Source organism: Mustela putorius, unplaced genomic scaffold (genome assembly GCF_011764305.1).
Source record: "Mustela putorius furo isolate JIRA1106 unplaced genomic scaffold, ASM1176430v1.1 tig00000281_pilon_pilon_pilon, whole genome shotgun sequence".
In the NCBI taxonomy this organism is placed as follows: domain Eukaryota; kingdom Metazoa; phylum Chordata; class Mammalia; order Carnivora; family Mustelidae; genus Mustela; species Mustela putorius.
Window position 1 is genome coordinate 3,171,330 of NW_025421343.1, and position 20,808 is coordinate 3,192,137.

At 46.1% G+C, this 20,808-nt stretch overlaps 1 protein-coding gene across 3 annotated transcripts in view; it reads right to left on the bottom strand.

Annotated features, from left to right (window-relative positions):
- SFXN5 (sideroflexin 5) overlaps window positions 1-20,808 on the bottom strand; it is a 113,344-nt gene that overhangs the window by 86,743 nt on the left and 5,793 nt on the right. For 2 of the 3 annotated variants that reach the window (XM_045079007.1, XM_045079005.1), the window contains exons 2-3: window positions 13,628-13,696; window positions 2,405-2,482 (exon numbers count right to left, since the gene is read on the bottom strand). In XM_045079007.1, coding sequence (XP_044934942.1) covers window positions 2,405-2,482; window positions 13,628-13,696 — 147 coding nt within the window. Of the gene's footprint in view, window positions 1-2,404; window positions 2,483-13,627; window positions 13,697-14,166; window positions 14,290-20,808 lie in introns of those variants that run through there. The other variant, XM_045079006.1, reaches the window with a different exon arrangement.

Genomic DNA, 20,808 nt, shown 5'->3' on the forward strand with positions numbered 1-20,808 from the left:
AATGAAATGCATCAGGTTTCCAAAAGCTATTCTGACAGTGAGAAGACAATAGAGCAATATCTTCAAAATTCTGAAAGAAAATATCTGTCAACCTAGAATTTTCTTCTCAGCCAAACTGTCAATTAAGACTGAGTGTAGAGGTGCCTGGATAACTCAGTCAGTTGGGGTCTGGTTCTTGATTTCTGGTCAAGTCATGGGATCAAGCCCTGCATTAGGCTCTGTGCTGGGCGTGGAACCTGCTTAAGATTCTCTCTCCCTCCCCGACTCTCTCTCTCAAAAAGAAAAAAAAAAAAAAGTCTGAGAGCAGAAGTACAACTTTCGGGGCACCTGCGTGGCTCAGTGGGTTAAGCCTCTGCCTTTGGCTCAGGTCATTATCTCGGGGTCCTGGGATCGAGACCCACATCAGGTTCTCTGCTCAATGGAGAGCCTGCTTCCCCCTCTCTCTGCCTGCTGCTCTGCCTACTTGTGATTTCTCTCTCTGTCAAATAAGTAAATAAAATCTTTAAAGAAAAAAAAAAGAAAGAAATACAACTTTCAGACATAAAAGGGCTCACAATTTTCTTCCCATTTATACTTTTTATAGGAAGCCACTGAAAGAGCTATCCACCACCCATTTTCCACCAAAATGAAAGTGTACACCAACAGAAAGCCCTGGAGCTGGAAGAGATGGACACCAGAAAGGAAAATTTCAGGGGGGTAAATAGAACTGAAGGACAGGAGTCTTCAGATTGAAAGGAGGTACTAAAAATATCAAAAGGCTGCTAAATGATGTAGTAAGAGGTAGAGACAGAATAAAGAAAACCACACCAATGTGAAAAACTAAGGCAATCATTACCTCCAGATAAAACATAAAGTTGAACAAGAGAGAAAACAAACAAACAAACAAAACCCAGTAAATGCTATTTATATCATGGTAATAATGTGAATAGTGAATATCCATAAACCCCCAAATCCATAATAACTATTTTAGGAGAGTGATGAGGATGAGGGAGAGGCGTGCTTTTGTGGTTTTTGTTGTTTTCTTTTGTTTCATTTAGATTTTACTTATTTATTTGACAGAGAGAAACACAGCGAGAAAGTGAAAAGAAGCAGGGGGAGTGGGAGAGGGAGAAGCAGGCTTCCCGCCAAGCAGGGAGCCCAATGAGGGGCTCAATCCCGGGACGTTGGGATCATGAGCTGAGCCAAAGGCAGACACTTAACGACTGAGCCACCCAGGCACCCCGAGATGTGTGTTTTTCAATGGGCGTAAATAACAAGATAGCTGAATCAGGTGAATACAAAATGACTAAATGAAAAATAGGACTATGGGGGGGGTGGAAATAGGACTATGGATAAGCATATTAGTTTGACATAGATTTCTATCTGAAGAAATAACTAAAAGTATTTATCTCTGGAGAAAAGGAATGGGAATTAAGGAAAGATGGGGGCAGCATACTATTTCTCCTTCAGGTATTTTAGTACTATTGGACTTTTTGAACTATGCATACATATTATTTTGGTTTTGAGGTTTTTTTTTTTTTTTTTTTGAGATTTTGTTTATTTATTTGAGAGACAGAGAGCAAAAAAGCAAGAGAGCACAAGCAAGGGGAGCATCAGAGGGAGAGGGAAAAGCAGGCTCCCGGTTGAGCAGGAGCCAACTAGGTGCTCAATCCTAGGTCCCTGGGATCATGATCTGAGCCAAAGGCAGATGCTTAATCAACTGGGCCACCCAGGCACCCCTGTGTACATATTACTTTGGGGAAAAAATGTCTGAAATTAATTTTTTGAAAGATCTTGAAGTAAAGTGTACAAACAGAAAGAAAAACTTTGGCATATTAACCATCAGTCTCTATAATCATTGAAGAAGTCCTACAATGCATCCCTCTACCTTTCTTCCAAACTGAACACAACCTGTAACCGTTCACTTAGCTCTAGTTCAGGTTCCTACCTGATATACATTTTAAAAAGATTAATTTATGTTCTAGCCTAATCTCCACTATTCTCCCATGTCTTTCCTATTCTCAACCTGAACTTTTGTGTAGTAGTATACTAGTAACTGTTTAAAAGTCAGTTCTTTGGAGAATAAAGTCCTGATTTGTAGCATTTGCCCATTTCCATAGTATAAATACTCCCACATGGCTGATTTCAAGCTACCACTGTGACATCACTAAATGTGAAACAGGGAAGAGATATATACTCAGCTCCAGGAAACTACTGCCTTTGGGCTTGTCTTGCCTTATCGGCCTCCATGCTTCCCACGAGACCCAGGGTATGGAAAGACCTGAGTGTCTCCTCCAGAAAGCCAGAAATCTACATGGCTGTGTAGTAGTAGTAGAAGTGGATAATGAAGGAAAGAGAGTGGTTCTGGCTGTAGGGAAGGGAATGTGACTTGGCGGCCTTCCTTCTCCACTTCCAGAAGAATCACCTGTTCATTGGTGACGCCTGGGCGCAGGGTCCCATGCTTGTAGTCCTCCAGCAGCTGCACAGCCTCTCTGAGACGTCTCTGCAGGGGAAAGAAAAAAGACACTGAGGTGCACAAATCCAAGGCTCCTACAACTCTTTCCCTTGCAAACAATAAAGAAGGATACAACTTAAGTGTCCTTCCATAGGAAAATGGCTAAATGACAGTGGTCTGAAAATACTATGGAACATTACTGGGCAGTTTAAAAAGTGAAGATCTGTATGTGATTCCATCTCTAACATTTTTTTTTTTTTTGAGCAAGAAAGTAAATTGCAGAGCCGTATGATGCCATTCATTATACCAAACAAACAAAGCCCACACACACAGAGAAACCAATATTTTCTATGAGAATATTTATGTGTGCAAATGCATCAAAAAAGCTCTGGAAGGAGACCCACCAAATTAGTGACAGGAGTTACCTTAGGGTAGGAGGAAAGGGTCCAGATTTGGCAAGGGGTATCAGGAGGAAATTTAATCTTAATTATAATATTGAAAGTTTTTATAAAGATAACATATTTATGTAATACTCATACAATTTCTTTGCAACATTTTTAAAACACTAGCAGAGATTTACATACTAAAGTGCATATGGGCTACAGTAACTGATGGAGAGAGAGAGGGAAAAAAGAAGATAGAATTGTATCATCTGTAAAATGTTAAAAGCTAAAGAGACAGCAACAGTGATAGAAGGCAGCCTTTGTCCACCAAAATATTTGTATAAGAATATTCATAGCAGCACTATTCAGGGGCACCTGGGTGGCTCAGTCCTTAAGCGTCTGCCTTTGGCTCAGACCATGATCCCAGGGTCCTGGAATCGAGTCCCACATCGGGCTCCCTGTTCTGCAGAGAACCTGCTTCTCTCCCTCTCCCTCTGCCGCCCCCCCTGCTTGTGCTCCCTCTTTCTCTGTCTCAAACAAATAAAATCTTAAAAAAAAAAAAAAAAAGAATATTCATAGCAGCACTATTCAAATAGTCCCAAAGTGCAAACAATCCAAATGTCAGTACTAGACTAGACAGGTAAATTATAGTACATGCACACAATGAAATATTATGCAACAATTTAAAAAGCAAACTAAAAACACATGTTATAACATGGATGAATCTCACAGACATACTGTGGCAAAATGTATTTTCCAAAAAGGGACACTCTACTATCTGCCAAGCCCCATTCTCTTCTAGAGCCTTACCACATCCCCATCAAGAGGTAGAATCCATGTGTCCATGTATCCTCCTGCTGATCCTGGGCAGGACTTCATGACTGCCTCAACAAATAGAGTACGGCTGAAGTGAGATTATGTGACCTCTTAGGCTATGTCACAAAAATGTCTTGCATTTCCACCTTGTTCTCTTAGGATGGTCGCTCTTTGGGAACTCAGCCATCACACTGTCAGGAGGCCTGAGCAGCATATGGAGAGACCCACCTGGATGGGAACCGAGGCGCTGCCCATGGCTACAGCCGAGCTATCAGCTGACAGTCCGTACCAACCCGCCTGCCATGCAAGGGAGCCATCTTGAAATGGACTTTCCGGCTTCCCATCAAACCACCCTGGTGGACGCCGCATGGAGCAGTGATGAACTGTCCCCTATGAGCCCTCCCCAAACTGAAGACTGTGAGCAAAACAACTGAGTCGTGTTTTAAGCCACTACATTTTGAGGTGATTTGATATATCACTATGAAAGGCTGATATACTTAATGAAGTCAGATGCCAAAGAGTATGTATAAAGTTCAAGAACAGGCAAAGCTGATCTAACTAACCGTGTGGAGGTCATGATAATGTTACTTTTGGGGGAGGGGAGAGGGGGAGGCAGGGCCCTGACTTGGAAAGGGCATAAGGGAGCCCTTTGAGGTCATGGAAATGTTCTATGTCTTCATCTGAGTGGTGGTTACATGGGTATAAACATAAGTCGAAATGGAGTAAGCCATAAATTTGGGATTGGTGCATTTTACCATATGTATGCTCTACCTCAAAAAATTAAGAAACAGTCAACAGCCATAGAAGGCAGCCTATGACAAGGTTGGCTGAGGGATCCAGACATCAGGGTTGCCCAGTATGGGCAAAGAAACCCAGTGAAGTTGCCCTGTTCCCCCCATCCCCTTTTTTTTTCTTTTGTTCCCCTTTGGATAGAAGGGCAAGGTTAGCTGAGGATGGAAATGCAAAGAGACCTCTGCAGAAGCCCCCGGGTCTGAAGGCAGGATGCCACCCCAGGAAGGGCAACCATGGGGCAGGCAGGGTGTTTGCTGAGACATCGGGCAGGGCAGTCCCATAGGACAGGAAAGGAAGAGCCACCTGCTATAATGGAACAGACAGACTGACTGCCGGCCCAGACGTGCCAGCCGGCCCACCTGACCCATCAGGCCTGCCTCAGAAGCATCTGCGGCCGACATAGGTCTAATATGGGACATCAGGGAAACTTCTTGCTTAGGAGCAGCCTTACTGGGTGGGGTTGGGGTAGGGGGAGGTACTGCCTTTCCCTCTCAAAGGTATGCATATCAATTCCAAAATTCCGTAGTCTCTTCACAGAATCTATTTCCAACATGGAGACAGCTTGGTGGGATTTTTTTGGCAGGGGTGGAGAGGGGAGGGGCAATTAACCCATACTATTTAGAGAGAATGTCAGAAAACAATAGAGAAGCACAAAAGATCATTTTAAATCCCTCATCAATACACCGCTGAGATAACCACTGCAGAGATGAGAAGGGTTGATAAAGAGTGAAGGGGATTTTTCTTCTGCATTTAATGTGTTTGTTTTTCAACAACATGGGATCATGTTGATGGTTTTACCTTGCTTCAGGTCACAGGGCTACAACATGAGAAGTTTAGTCTTCCCACCCAGAGTTTAGTCAGACCCTTGCTGTGTGCCTTGCCCTCCCACCGGCCCCCCAAGAAAGCGTGATGCGGCGAACTCCCCACCCCAAGCCTGCTTCCTCCCACACTGCGGCCTCTGCCATGGGACAATGACTGCTCTACTTTCCAGCGCTGAATGGTGAATGGCCCCGTGTTCTCATTATTTTCCCACTCCAGGGATTCTCCCGAGTTCCTATAACAACCTGGCCAGGCTCCATTTCATTTGACACAGTCATCAAAAGGAGGCCTCCTGCCACAGGAATAAGTTCCAGAGAGCCCCGATCTTGGCACGAGTTGAGGGAGAACTAAATCCAAAGTTCCTGAAGAACGAGTCTGGGAAATTAGGACTGGAGGAAGCTAGAACATGCTTTTCTCTTGTCTGGGCCTTACTAAGCCTCAGCCCCTCTGTCAGAGGCTGCGGGGCTAGGGCTCCAGGCCACTCTGTGGGACAGCCAAACCCCAGGACACTTGCTTTAAGAGGTCCCTGACGCCTGAACTCTTCTGGGGGCTAGGCCCTTCACTACAGAGAACGGGGTCATTACCCGGGAGTCCTGAGGGGTGGGAGGAGGGTCTCCCTGCTTTAAACCCTCCCCCACCCCCTGCATTGTGAGGCTTGACAGAGGAGCCCTGGGCACTTGAGAGGTGGGGATAGCGGGAGGTCCCTGGCAGGTGAACTTTGCAGGAAGTCTTTTCAACCAGAAACAAACAGGCAGCCAGGCCCCAGATGCAAAGGCAGCAAGGAGCGGATGAAAGGCTGCAGGCCCTTCTCTAGAGCCATGGGCCAGGGGGAGGGTCAGCCCTGGTTGCTTCCCAGACCCCCTCATTGGCTTGCCTGCCTTTAGCTCACCTGCCAAAAAGTGTCACCTTGAGGTTATCTCCTGTATTTTATTGGGGCATGGTTTCCAGAAGGTCCTTCTGGAAATGCTGACACCTGGGAGGTCTGCTCCAGGGCAGAGAATTCAAAGAGAGGAGGAACCTGGCCTTGAGGGTCCTGCCCTAAGTCTTGAGGGGCAGAAGAAGGAAGTAAAGGGGCAGGCATGGAGTGTTAGAGTGGTGGCCAGAGAGGGCAAGAGATTTTGCCTGGGACAGTGGGACCCAGGAAGGAAAGGACACAAAAAGGAAAGCTGGGAAGAAAGTCAGCAAAAAGTCCCTCCATGGTGATGCTCATTTGACCATCCCAGAATTACAAGAGACCATTCCGTATTCACAAAGGATGTGGATAAGAATACCCCTTTGCATGTATCTATTATAGAACCATCTAGGCTACCCCCTCACTGAAATAACTGGGGCCAGAAAAGGAAGGGCATTTCCACGCCCAGGGTCACAGGGTAGGTGGGAGGCAACTTAGAAATACCCTCCATCCCAGTTCTGGGCCATTTCCACAAGACATCAGCATGGAAGACCATCCAGTCCTCATAAGAGTAACTGAAAGGGTCTCCCAATGATTTCAAAGCAATGCCTACATCCTCCAAAGCGGAGGCCTATGGGGACAGGGCACCTCAGGTAAGAAAAGGAAGGGTCTTCTTTACTCTTACTCAAAGTCAGGCCTGATCTGACACAGAAACTGGAGCATTCAAACTTTAGGCAAAGTGGGGAATTCGGGAGTCCCCAGAGCTTGCAGAACTTAAAAAGAGAGAGAGAGAATGAAAAGCAGCATCAGGGGTGAGGAGAATGAATTGGCAATGGAGTGTGAGTGAGAGAACAAAGCAGGGATGGCTGATGGGAGGCAGGGGGAGGGGAGGGCAGCAGCTTAGGTCACTTCAGGCCTTGATTGATCAGTATCTGATTGTTCTCACCTGCGTCAGTCTTGCACCTGCCCAAGGCAGGGCCGTTCACTCTCACCCTCTTACCTTGCCTGCAATGACTGCTTGAGCTATTTTTATTGTGGCCCCAAGTCCTGGGAATTGGGGCTAGAAGATAATGATTTAAATGCAGACAGAGTCCCAGGCCCTTCTCTTGTCTTCTCTCAGCCTTCTTAAGCCCCCTTCTTGTTCCCTCTTTACAGTCCTGGGACTGCAGGATTAATGTCTATGCTGAGATTGGTTCTTGGCTCCCTGAAGCCCCAGGCCACTGGAGGTTCCAAGGGAAGAAGGAACCAGGGATACATGGGGAGAGGCTCTGTCTTCCCTATGAAACTTCTGGTCACCTTCAGGGGGCCCATGCGTGGCAGATAGAATTCTGTCCAGCTAGCCCAAGAACTTTAGAAACATTCAGCCTTCCAGCCTGGATAGCCTACTCTTGAGAATTTATTCTAGAAAATAAATGTAGCAGAAGTGAAAAATGATATGTCCAATGCTGTTTCTTGGAAAAGCCAAAGCTAGGGAACCACGCATGGGTTAGATCTAAGCATTGAACAGGGATGGTTTTTTAGACTTTAAAACTTGATTTTTAGAAGGTATAAAGGGGACCCATGGGTGGCACAGTCAGTTAAGCATCCAACTCTTGGTTTCGGCTCAGGTCATGATCTCAAGGTCCTAGGATAGAGCTCCACACCGGGCTCCTCGCTCACAGGGAGTCTGCTTGGAGACTCTCTCTCCCTCTCCCTCTGTCCCTCCCACTCACGCTCTCTCTCTGTAAAATAAATAAATAAATAAATCTTTTTAAAAAAACAAAAAAGAATACATTAAAGTAAATTAAAAACTATAAAGACTTAGAAATGATTGAAAAAAGCAAATAAAAAGTGTTCAGTGTAATAGTATGCCAAAAATGCATGCAGATAGGCTAGAACTTGAAGTGTATAAAGGTATTGACATTTGAGTATTTTTTATTAAAAATTCCATGAACGATTTTAAAATTAGAATATCAAGTTCTATCTAGAAAGTATTCAAATGGACCTCCTCAAAGGGATTGAGTACACTTATCATGATGAGCACTGAATAATGTATAGCATTGTTGAATCACTATATTGTATACTGACTATATTGAAATTTTTTGAAAGTGTAGAGAAACATTGTAATTAAAAAAGTATTTGGTTGAGTGGCACCTGGATGTCCAGGTGCTTAAGCATCTGACTCTTGATCTCAGCTCAGGTCTTGATCTCAGGGTCATGAGTTCAAGCCCCATGTTGAGCTCCATGCCCAACATGGAGTCTACTTAAAAAAAAATTACAATGAAAAATTAAAAGACAAAAATAAATACAACCTCATCACTCATTACTACTGAGACTATACACTGATATAATCTTGATACAGGTGGGTATAATCTATAGGGCAATTTGGCATTACATATCAAATGTCTTAAAAGCCTTTCATTCAGAAATTCCACTTCTAGGAATTTATCCAAAGAAAATAAAGAGAAATAAGGGGAAATTTATGTCCATGGATATTTACTGCAGTACTATTTATAACGGCAAAAGATATAAACCACCCAAGTGGGTCACAATAGAGAAAATTATTAAGTACATTATAGAATAATCATATTATGGATTACTATGTAGTTATTAAATATATTTTGAAATAACATTTAATAACAACAAAAAATGCTCATGATATGCTACATGGAAAAAAGTGTATATATCATGTATACATATATGTTATGTAAACATAAACATATATATCATGATTCTCTCTGTATATCTCCTACATAAGGAGATATAGATATATATAGATATATCTATATATAGATATATACATACATACACACACATATTATATAAATCATTCTAATTTTGTACATATGCATACATCAAATGATCAATGGTGACTATTTCTGGCAGGTGGGATTATGGGTTATTTTTATTTCCTTCTTCAGACTTTCATTTATTCCAGTATTTAGGGATTACTACCAGGATCATATCACATCAGAAGGTATCCAATGTCAGTTTTTTCATGGCTATTGATGCTAAGTTTGGCCACCTGGTTAAAGTGGGGTCCTGCAAGCTCTTCACTATAAAGGTAAATTTTCCCCTTTGCTAACTAATCTTCAGGGTGAAACTTATTTGAGAGCATACGCATATCCCTATCCCATTGCCCTACAACTCCTTACTCTGTGCAGGCATCCCTAACGGTCCTGGCCAGGGGCAGTTAGTTCACTGAGGGTTATACAAGGCTATTTTCTTCTACATTTATCAGCTGACATTCTTCAGTGAAGGTGAGCTTCCCTCTCCCATACCAGTGCTAGTATTACTATGGATTCACGGATTTCTCCTCCTCCTTCCTGTTACTCTTACTATTGAGTCACAGATGTGTTAGTATTACTCTTGTGATTATTTAGTGTGTTATAACCATTGCTTGTATTCTTCTTAATGTTCAGACTCTCCCAAATGTGACTGTTGGGTTTCCCTTCAAGCCAGCTGCTGTGTCTCCATCATTCTTTGAGCTCCCTCCTACTTGCTGTAGCTGCTCTCCTTGTCCCAGATGTGGATCTGGCTACCTCTCCAAGAAGTTCCAGTTTCTTTTAGTAGGTTGTGGCATTTAGAGACCAAGATCTGAGAGCTAAGTGTGTTCACTGTCACCAGAGGTCATTGCTTCCTGGCCCTTTTAATGAAGAGACTAAGGAAACCAGGAAATATAAATACCAGTGTGTGTGTGTGTGTGTGTGTGAGAGAGAGAGAGAGAGAGAGAGAGAGAGAGTCATGAGTTCATATCCATACCTCTGATTCAATAAAACATCACATAGTTCTTTGTCCTTTCCCCTACTCCAGATCTGTAGCCCCCTACCTCCACGGTGAGAAACCTGGTTCCCAACGTCAATGTAATTACTTATCTATTCTATCCTGTAATATAACCCAGATAGTTTCCGATTATAACACCAATAGTCCTACAGAATCTATATTATTAACACCAATATTTCAGTCAGTTTTCTCTGCCCTTCAGGATAATATAATCTGTCAACCATTCATTCCCTTAAATAATTATTGAATTCAGAATAGCAAATTCCTTTCATCTTCAGTCGATAATTAAAAGTAACTTCAATGTCAGCTGGTACACCTTTGCCCTCAGAGAGCTAGATCGAATTCCATGACGTGGGTACAAAGCCAACGCTGGGCTTCTGCCAACTCCTGGTGGTTTGCTTCCTCTGGTCTGAGCCTGCACACACCGCACCCCGACAGGAGACTCACCGCCCCTCAAGATCCGCCCCTCAAATAGTCTACTTTTGCAGCGATTTCAAGAACCAGGCAGACTTTACTGGCAACTTCCCAGGAATGATGGCGGAGGGAGCAACAGTACAACATGTCAACTTTCACAACTCAGTAGGCATGACCAGTCTCAAGACAGCCTCAGCCACTGGCCTCTCAGCGCATCCCAGATGCTTGCTCTCCTTCCCATATTTCTCCCTCTTCCTTCTCTCTCCTCTTGGCAGGATCAGAAAAGCCCCATTCTTCCTCTCTGTCAAGCAGACCAACTTTCTCCCCTGAAGCCTTGCTCAAGACGTCCTTATGACAAAGACAGCCTTCTTCCTGAGAGAAATTACAGTGAATGAAATTGCCTCTGCCTCATTACACATGAGGGTTGGAATCTTTTTAAAGCTTGGTCAGTTATAAATGACAAACAAATTGCTGCAAAATTCTCTCAAGATGAGCCTATCCATCGACTCAGCGAATGCCTCTCAGAACCAGGTCACCAGATGGCTCAAGCTGCCCAGAATCTTTCTACCTCAAGAACTACCAGCTTCCAGAACCACCTCCTCATGTCCCCAGAAACCTATCCCTGTCGCAGGCAGACAGGCCTGTCCAGATCTCTTTCAGTGGGGTGCCCACCACCTCACTCTCCCTCCCAGAAACCCAGCCAAGGACCCTGAGAGAAACAGTTCTCTGTAGATATGAATCATGTCCTGTGGATGGAGCCGGGAAGAAGGGGAGCCTGGCCCTCCCGGCAGCATCACAGTTCGTGGCGGAGAACCTGGGGTAATGGGCTCTCCACTCTGCTTCCAATTTCTCATCCCTTCCCTGCCATGGCCTTGCTAAGTAACCTGCCTGGACTAGACCCAGTGAGTCGTGGCCCTTCCAGAGATTTCAGGGCTTAGATGACGATCTTCTATGGGCAAAATCTTTCCAAAAGGCAGGCATGTGGTGCTGGAAACAGTCCCCAACCAGGGGAGGGCACAGGTGAAATGTGAAAAACATTCCAAAGTTTCTGTTGTATCAGTGATTTTCTAGGCAGTAAATCGTTAAATTGTTTTGCCATGTCAATTGCTGATAGGGGATGCAGGCCAAAAGTGGTTTAGAGATGTATGAGAATATTGGGGCCATTCAGAATGCAAGAAAGATGTGGTACAAGAAGAATAGGAAATGAAATCATCTGGGAGTGAGAAGAGGGTGGACAGGGGAGTGGGGGATGGAGGCCCACTGGGACCGCTAGGTCGCCCCCTTGTAGCTACCCATCCATCCTCAAAGCTGCTGCCTGCTTGTGGTAATCTGGGGAGCCCTGAAGGGCCTCCTGACCTTCTGTCTCCCTCCACCATTTCTCGACATGCCTCAAAACCACCCTCTGCACCTATCCTTGGAGTTAAGCACTAGCCCCTGTCGTCTTCTTCAACAAGCAGGTGGCATTTTTGTTGGGACAGATGTTACAATTGTATATAGTTTTGCACCATTCTGGAACTTTCTAAAAAAGACACATAACCTAGGCTAGGGAAGTAGTTTCTCTAGTGTGCTACTTTTCCAAATTCTCATACAGTCACATTGATTACTCCTGAGGAGAAACCCAACAGAGCCCAGGGTACAGCGGCCTTGCCCTTCAGAGCTGGTAGGCCCAGTGGGGCAGGTAAAGTTAGCCAGTGAAACACCTGAGCCCATTGTCCTCCCTGAGGAAGGAAAGGTGTGTAGGAAACAACCACACACCAGGGTAATTCCCACATTTCGCATTACTGGGAGACTCTCCCAGGGCTCCTGGGGATTATTCTCTGCCCAGGTGCCCAGAAGGCCTTGTGCTTCTTTCCATCATAGCTTTGACCTTGAAGACAGATCCAGTCTGGGACTGGGGCAAGCCAACCACAGAGATGTGCAGAGAAGCACCACCCCTCCCCCGACCCCCTTCCCACACCGGGCAAGCCAACTCAAAGGCTCGGGATGGGGGGCGGGGGAGACCCAGCACAGGAGCTCAGGCCCTCTGCTCACTGGGTAATCTTGGGAGTGTTACCCAAACAGGATGCAAACTGGCTAAGAATAAGGGGTCTGGAGACAAGCTTACCTGTGTCAAACCCTGGCTCCACCACCGGCCAGCACAATGGGCCTGAGACCTAACTTCTGTCTGTTTGCACATCTGTAAAACAGAACTTAGAACCATTCTACCTTGTAGCGTTGCTTTGTGTCAAGCTGATGAGCCGAAGCATGTAAGATGCCTGCAACATGGCCCTGCTCACAGAAGGGCCCTCGTAACAACCTGAGGCTTCATATGCGTGTGCATTGCTCCGCACACTTGAAGGGTATCAAGACATACTTCTTACGATGGCCAAGATAAATTTGGCACTAAATTTAAATTGGACGATACCACAGGTTGGTGAGGATGTGGAGACCTGGAACACTGCGGATGGGAATGTTAAATGGAGAGCCACTCGGAACAACGGTCTGACAACTTCCTATGAAGTTAAACATACGTTCGCCACAGTTACCACATGAGCTAATGAGCCATTCCTCATTATTTTCTCATGAGAAATGAAAACCTACGTCCGCATGAAGAATGTTCACGGTGCTTTATTTCTCATAGCCTCAGACCAGAAGCAGCCCAGCTGTCCATTGGCAAGTGGACGAAAAAACAAATTCTAGAACATCCTTTAAATGGACTATGACCCAGCAGTAAGAAGTTACCAAGCCCCGACACACGCCACAACGTGGATGAATCTCGAAATGATTATGCCAAGGAAAGAAGCCAGACGCTCAAGGCCACGTACCATAGGACGACAACTCTAGGACATTTAAACCAGGACAACAGCAGGGGCAGAGAACAGGTGAGTGGTAGCCAGAGGCTGGCAGCAGCAGGGGAGCAAGTGTCTGAGCAAACACTATAGTGTGACGGATGGAAGTGTTCTAGGGGTTTGTGGTGGGGTGGGAGGGGGACATGACTGCATATGTTTGTCAGAAGGCCGAACGGCACATGTACCGAAAGTAAACTCTACCTCAGGAAATCCAACCTTACCTACGAGAGGAGAGGATTGGGCAGGAAGAGGATACTTTCTCGTTCCACTTAAACACACCTGTACCATTCAAACTTTGGTCGTGAGTGTGTCCTTCAGGTCCTGGGTAATAACTTCACTGGAGTTTGAGGTTGGAATGGTGCTATATATCCACTTTGCTGTGAGGTGCAAATGGGATTAGATCATGTGTATAAGGCCCACACAGAGGTGACCCACACATCTTCGAAAGGGATGGGGGCCTCTGTGGAGAGTGATGCCCCTGACTTACCTCAGTGACAAAGAGTGTTCGAGGATCGATGATGTCCAAGAAGTGCCTGAAGCGACCGTAGAAGGACGTCTGGAGAAGGGGGTGGGGGGAGAGGAGAGGAAATCAGCTGCTGTAGACCATCCTCCAGCCCCCATGAGCCACACCCCACAGCGTACCCTCATCCATGGGATCCCACTGCCCCCAGGACTCCCCATGTGATAAATGCCAATGAGGACTCAACTTCTCGGTCACCCGACGCCAGCTTTCCAAGGTCTGATGTCTTTTTAAAGTCAACTCATAAAGACCATTAAGGTACTCGGTGACTGTCCTGGGGCCTTTCCAGAGTACCTCCTGTTTTCCTCCCTCGTCCCCCAGTTCCCTGAGATCCTCTCCAAGCCTCCCACAGTTCCCCAGCACCAGTGAGCACACAGACTGGAAGGCCTCTCCCACGCTTCCTTGTGCACCACAGGCCTCCCTGCCTTTGCTTTGGACCTCTCAAGCAGAGGGAGGGTCCCTCCCCAAGGTCCAGCTCAGGCTCCACCCCCAGAAAAGCTCCTCACAGGCAAAGCTCAAGGATGACCGGACCCAGCTCACAGACTTCAAGCCGTCCTTTCCCCCTAGCCCTGGAGCGGCTGTGAGGCTCAGGATGGAGGCCTGCTTGCCCTGGCCTCGCCCCAGAGCAGGGGCCCCAGAAAAGGAGGGCTTTGTGCAAAGCAGGCCACGGGCATTAGCCCACAATGAAAGGAAACCGAGCAACGAAAAACATTGCTACTGGGCCCTCTGCCCTAGGGAAAAAGCTGAGCTCAAGGGGGTGAGAAGATGCCAAGCTGGAGGACAAAGGGGAAGCTGCAAACACTGGAGGTTCATGCCTCACTTCACTCCGGGCTCTGCCCCAAATCCTCCCTAGAGCCCCACAGCTCTCCCAGTACCCTCCTCTGTATGGGGAAGGAAGCAGAAGCTCCACACTCCCTCCCTCCCCTTACTCATTAGGACACCAGACCCTACAGCCACCTTCTGCTTTCTCTTCCCAGTAAGGACCCATTCCCTGAAAGTCCCCTGTACATACGAGGCCCCATGCTGCCTCCACTCTCTGCTCGCTCTGACACCCCCCTGCACCCTCTCCACCCCCTCCTGCCACCCTCTTGAGGTATTGCCATTCACAACCCAGATCAAGCTTCAGTACTATTCCTTAACTCAAACAGTTGCTTCTCTAACCTCTCGTAATTCAAAGGGCCTAAACCATTACCCCACTTATACACAATGCTCACACCGCCATCCTGGCAAAATTTCCCCTCTAAGTATTTAGCCTAAGGAAACAACCAGAGATGTTCAGAGGTCTGGTTAGAAGTACAGGCCGATGACGCTCACCTCCGCATTGTTTGCGAAGGTGAATTGTTCCGCAAACAATGGTCCGCTCATATGACTCAACACCATGTAACTATCTAAATAATATTTTCAGACATTTATGATAGGAAAAAATACTCATGATTTCATGAAATGCATACAAACAGGATAATTCCAACTTTCAAAAAAACAAGGAGATAAATAGAGCTAAATGGACAGTGAGTGGATAGCAAAGACACACAATGACATCCAGGCCCTGGTCTACCAGATCCTGCCGGGGGGCCTTACAGAAGTGGCTGATTCCAGGGCTGGGGAAGGGAAGCGACAAGCTGGAACCGGCTCATCCTGTTGGGCCAGAATGTGATGAAGCTGCCAGCCCACAAAATGGTGGGGACATGCTCAAAGGACCAAACGGGGGGCAGATGGACATCATGTACCTCTGGATATGACACACTGAGAAATTCACAGTATCGCTCAATGGGTATTCTGGAGGGACTGAAGCTAATCAGGAGTAGACATGGGGAAAACCCAAGTTGAGGAGCATTCCATAAAATGACCAGCCTGTTCATTGAGTATGTCACTGTCATCAAGACAAAAACCTGAATGGGTCCGCATGAACAGAAGCCAAAGAAACAAAACAACTACAAGTAATCTGCAATTCTGGACTGTGTCAAAGAAAGATGCTCTCAAGGACGTTACTGAGACAACTGACAAACTTGGAACAGGGATCACAGATTAATAAAAGTAGTCGAGGGCGCCTGGGTGGCTCAGTGGGTTAAGCCGCTGCCTTCAGCTCAGGTCATGATCTCAGGGTCCTGGGATCGAGTCCTGCATCTCTGCTGAGCAGAGAGCCTGCTTCCCCTTCTCTCTCTGCCTGCCTCTCTGCCTACTTATCATTTCTCTCTCTGTGTGTGTGTCAAATAAATAAATAAAATCTTAAAAAAAAAAAAAAGTAGTCGAACCATGTGAGATTCCTGAATGTCGTAACTCTACTTCCTAGACATTGAATGTTTGTGCCTCTCCACCAATTCACATGTTAACCTAACACCCAAAGTGTTGGTATTTCAAGGTGGGGCCCTTTGGAAGCAGTTAGATGAGGGTAGAGCCCTTATGAATGACATTGGTGCCATTGTGAGAGCCCCCGGAGGGCCCCTTGGCCCTTCTACCATGTGAGATCTCAGAAGACGGCTATCTGTGAACAGTGAATCTGCCAGGCCCTTGAGCTTAGACAGCCTAGCCTCCTGAACTGGGAGAAGTTCATTTCTGTTGTTTATAAGCCGCCTAGTTTATGGTATTTTTGTTATACCCGCTCGAGGGGATGAAGACAGCAATCTCAGAATGCCTGGTTCTTATGATACATGAAAGAAGTCAGGGATCAATGGATAGAACCCACTCTCAAGGGGCTGAGAAAAATTACATGTATCAACACAGCGGGCAGCAGTGCAATCTGGAAAGTGAATACTTTCATGTGAGTTCTTTTCTTTTCAGACTGAAGATGTCCTTGATGATACCATGGATATTTGCTCTGTTTCTAGACTTTCTGATCACCTGTAGACAAAAAGAATAATAAAGGAAGTGCAACAAGAATGTCAAAAACTGGTGGACCTAGGCCCAGGGTATATGAAAGTTCTCTTTATTCTTACTGCCACTTTTCTGTAAGATCAAAACTGTTTCAAAATAGAAAGTCCAGGGGCACCTGGGTGGCTCAGGCAGTTGGGTCTCTGCCTTTGGCTTGGATCATGGTTTCAGGGTCCTAGGATAGAGCCCGCATAGGGTTCCCTGCTCATTGGGAAGCCTGCCTCTCCCCCTGCCTCCTCCCCACCTGTACTCTTTCTCTCCTCTTCTCAAGTAAATAAATAAAATCTTTAAAAAAAAAAATAGAAAGTACAAAATTTTTTTTAAGTTAGATGAAAATATATTAAAATGTTAACAGGGATTGACTCTGGGTAACAGGAATATAGATGATTCCTTCTTTTTAAAATGAAATAAAGAGGGACGCCTGGGTGGCTCAGTCGGTTAAGCCGCTGCCTCCAGCTCGGGTCATGATCCCAGGGTCCTGGGATCAAGTCCTGCATAAGGTTCTTTGCTTGGCAGGGGGCCTGCTCCTCTCTCTGCCTCTGCCTGCTGCTCTGTCTGCTTGTGCACTCTCTCTCTGACAAATAAACCTTAAAAAGAAAAAAAGAAGCAGCATTCTGTATAATATATAGAAGTAATAGTCTATTTTAAAAATACGTACTTAATTTAAAATACTATCTACTCTATTATTTGATTACAATCTCCTGAAGGAGGTAGGCTGTTGGGTGTTCCTTCCGTAGTCTCATCCTGCCTGGATCCTAGTCTCCTGTCTCACACCTAGAAGGGGCTTCGGCCACATCCCTGCCACAAGAATGAATGAGTGGGCAGGTAAGACACCTATGGCCCAGAGGCTGCCTGGAGGGGATGTAGCTCAGGCCAGGCTTCCAAGGGAGACTTCCAAGGGAGCCTAGGACTTGAAAGGGTCAACAGGGTGTCAGTTAGTGGCCCAAGTAGGGAAGAGAAGCAGCAGGGGCAGAGGGGAGGGCCTGGAAGAACAGCCAAAGTGAAGCAACCTCCTAAAGATGGTCCAGTGGAGACTTCTAGTCTCTGACTGCCCTGTGGTCTGGCGCTGTCCTCATCCTATCCGAGCCCTGCTGGCCCCCTGTGTCACTCTCCACCGTGGCCACTAAGAGAGTGTTCTAGGTAAAACACTTTGCTCCATAGATATCCTCACTGCCTTCTGAGCTGGGCTCAGGGAACACCACAGTGAACAAGCATTCGAGAAGCTGAGTGCATCAAGCAAGACAAGTAAGCAAGTCACTACAAAATGCTGTGGCCAGACCTTAAATGAAGCATCATAAAGCACAGTGAGGACACAGATGACTTCTTCCTGGTGAGTCAAGGAGGCTTCCCGGAGGTGCTGGCATGGGTAGATAGACGAGTTTACCAAGCAGAGAGGGGTGGCCACAAGGGTGCTCATGCGTGAAGGCTGGACTTGGAAACTGCATCAATGTCAGCCAAGAGGAGGGACTGAAGTATGATAGATGACATTTTAGAAAAAGAGGGCAAGGCCAAGAACAGATAGGGTTTGCCTGGAATGCTCTGATGTTTTAAAAAAAATAATAATAATTCCTATAGTGCCTAGGGAACAAGCTGTATTACTGTATTCATTCAGTCTATATGCATTAAATACCTACTGTGTGCCAACAGCTGAGCTGAGAAGTGTAAGGTGAACAAGGTAAAGATCCACCCCGAGCCCAAAACAATCTTACCACCTGGAAGAAAATTTCAAAAAATTGGGGTGCCTGGATGGCTCACTGGGTTAAGCCTCTGTCTTTGGCTCAGGTCATGATCCCAGGGTCCTGGGATCAGGCTCCACATCAGGCTCTGTGCTCAGCAGGGAGCCTGCTTCCCCCCTCTCTCTGCCTACTTGTGATCTCTCCCTGTCAAATGAATAAATAAAATCTTTTTTTTTTAAAAAAAAAAAAAAAGGAAAATTTCAAAAAATTAAAAGAAAAGCAACTTCACCAGACTTCTGTGGTTTTATTCATTCATTCACCAATGAGCTCCTGAGGACCTACTGTGTGCTTAGCACTGCGCTGAGTCCTGGGGTATAGCAAGGGGCCGCCTGACCGGGAGAAGGAGGAAGAACAGAATGTGGATAATGCCTTGATTTCTAGTTAAATACTAAGGCCTATTAATTAGGACAGGGAAAACAAGAAGCATATGACTTAGTGGAGGGAAGACCAAAGTTCTTTGCTGGTCATGTGAGTTTGAAATACTTAAAGGACCTTCTGGATTTAACATTGCAGTAAATACTGGAAGCAGAGACCTGAGATTCAAGAAAGGGGTTCTGAGTCGTAAGTGTTAAGCACAGATGATAGTGTATTTATCCAGTCAGCCTCAGACACCCTCCGCCCAGGGACAAAGTTACATCTATTGACTCACTGCAGTGAGGGAGGCTATATAGCAGAGGAAGCTTGTGGTGCATCACCAAACGGGGGAAACTGAGTTGGGATTTTCTGGGCAAAAATGGAGGAAAATTTAAATGACACGGTGCTTTTTTTTTTTTTTTAAGATATTATTTATTTATTTGACAGACAGAGATCACAAGTAAGCAGAGAGAGAGAGAGGGAAGCAGGCTCCCTGCTGAGCAGAGAGCCCGATGTGGAACTCGATCCCAGGACCCTGAGATCATGACCTGAGCCGAAGGCAGCGGCTTAACCCACTGAGCCACCCAGGCGCCCGACATGGTGCTTTAATAGGCCCAAAGCAAAGCAAAGCAAAGAGATGAGGAAAGGGGTCCATCTAGGTCTAGACTGAGAAATGGCCACAGATCTTGTTTCCTTAGAAACTATAAAATTAAGATAAATGTGGAAGGTTGTGTCTAGAAATTGCTTATTTAAAGCACTGCACTTGGGTTAATCTGAGTCAAAGTGCCTTAGCCCCACCTCTCAAGAGGGGAATGTTTCATTCCTACAGATATATTATTATTTTTTAAAGATTTTACTTACTTATTTGACAGAGAAACAGCGAGAAAGGGAACACAAGCATTGGGTATGGGAGAGGGAGAAGCAGGCTCCCCACTGAGCAGGGTGCCCAATGCAGGGCTCAATCCCAAGACCCTGGGATCATGACCTGAGCTGAAGGCAGACACTTAATGACTGAGCCACCCAGGCGTCTCTCCCCCCCGCCCCGCCACTAGTATTATTTTAAAAAGCAAAGTTTCTGGCAGCTTATGGTCTCAGAGAATGCTACTTCCCAGTGAGTATGGAGGAGAGGTCACTCAAAGAAGTGAATCACTGGGACAATTTACAGTTGCAGGGGTCCTGGGGAGAACCACTAATTCTTTGTAGGGAGGGGGTTTCTCTGTCTGTCATTCCAGACTGAAAAATGGCAAAGAAGCGTTTCACTTTCTCAGTCTGGGTTATTTTTATTTTCTCAAAAGTTTAAAGTGTATGGCCTTTTTTATTCCCCTCCAAAATTCAGCCCCCATCTCTACCCAATCAGCCAGTGGAGGTTTTTCCTTCCCTTTTACATCACCGGAAGAATGAGTCAGCCAAGTGATTCCTTCTCCTCCCCTTCACAAGAAAGGTGAGTCAGCTTATTCTCAGCAGGACCTGCAGCACAGACATTCCCACCTCCGTAGCCGCTGGGGAGAACGGGCCTTGGGAGCAGCAGCCAAGGGCCAAGGCCTATAAGAAACTGGCAGCCCTCCAATAAATATACACCTAACCAGATCTCTAAGTCATGACTCTTCCGGATCAAGAATAAAATAGGCACTGAACCTATAGCCCAAAGGCAGAAAGGCTGGGCGGGCTTAATACCCCTCAGCCAGGCTGCAGGAGGAGACACCCGGGCATCCCCAGATGAGGTCTTCTACCCAGGGTCTCAAATTCTATTGGCTGGGGTGGGCTCCAGGCATCAGTGTCCATGGAAAATCCTGCCCCAGTGCTTCTAACATGCAGCAGGGACTGAGAGCCACTGAACTAGAAGGTGTTGACCTTGTCCACGGCACAAACTAGCTCCAGGACCAGCCTCGGAAACAGTCACTGTCAAGCCTATAGGATGCAAATGATTAAAACACATAACTTCCTGCTGGGTTCATTCTGGAACTGGAGTTCAGGCAAACTATTGAAGAAACCTCCCTACCATCTCCCAACTTTCAGCCCACACACAGCTTTCACCCTGGCAGTGAAGAGTGCACTTTCCTGCTCCAGCCAGGAGCCCCATGCCCCGACCTGTTCTGCTGCCTTGGTTCATTTCCAAACTTCCCATGCACACACGAAGCACGCTCACAGCCCCAGTTAGCTTCGCAGCTAAGTGACTCTCCCAAAGAAGCC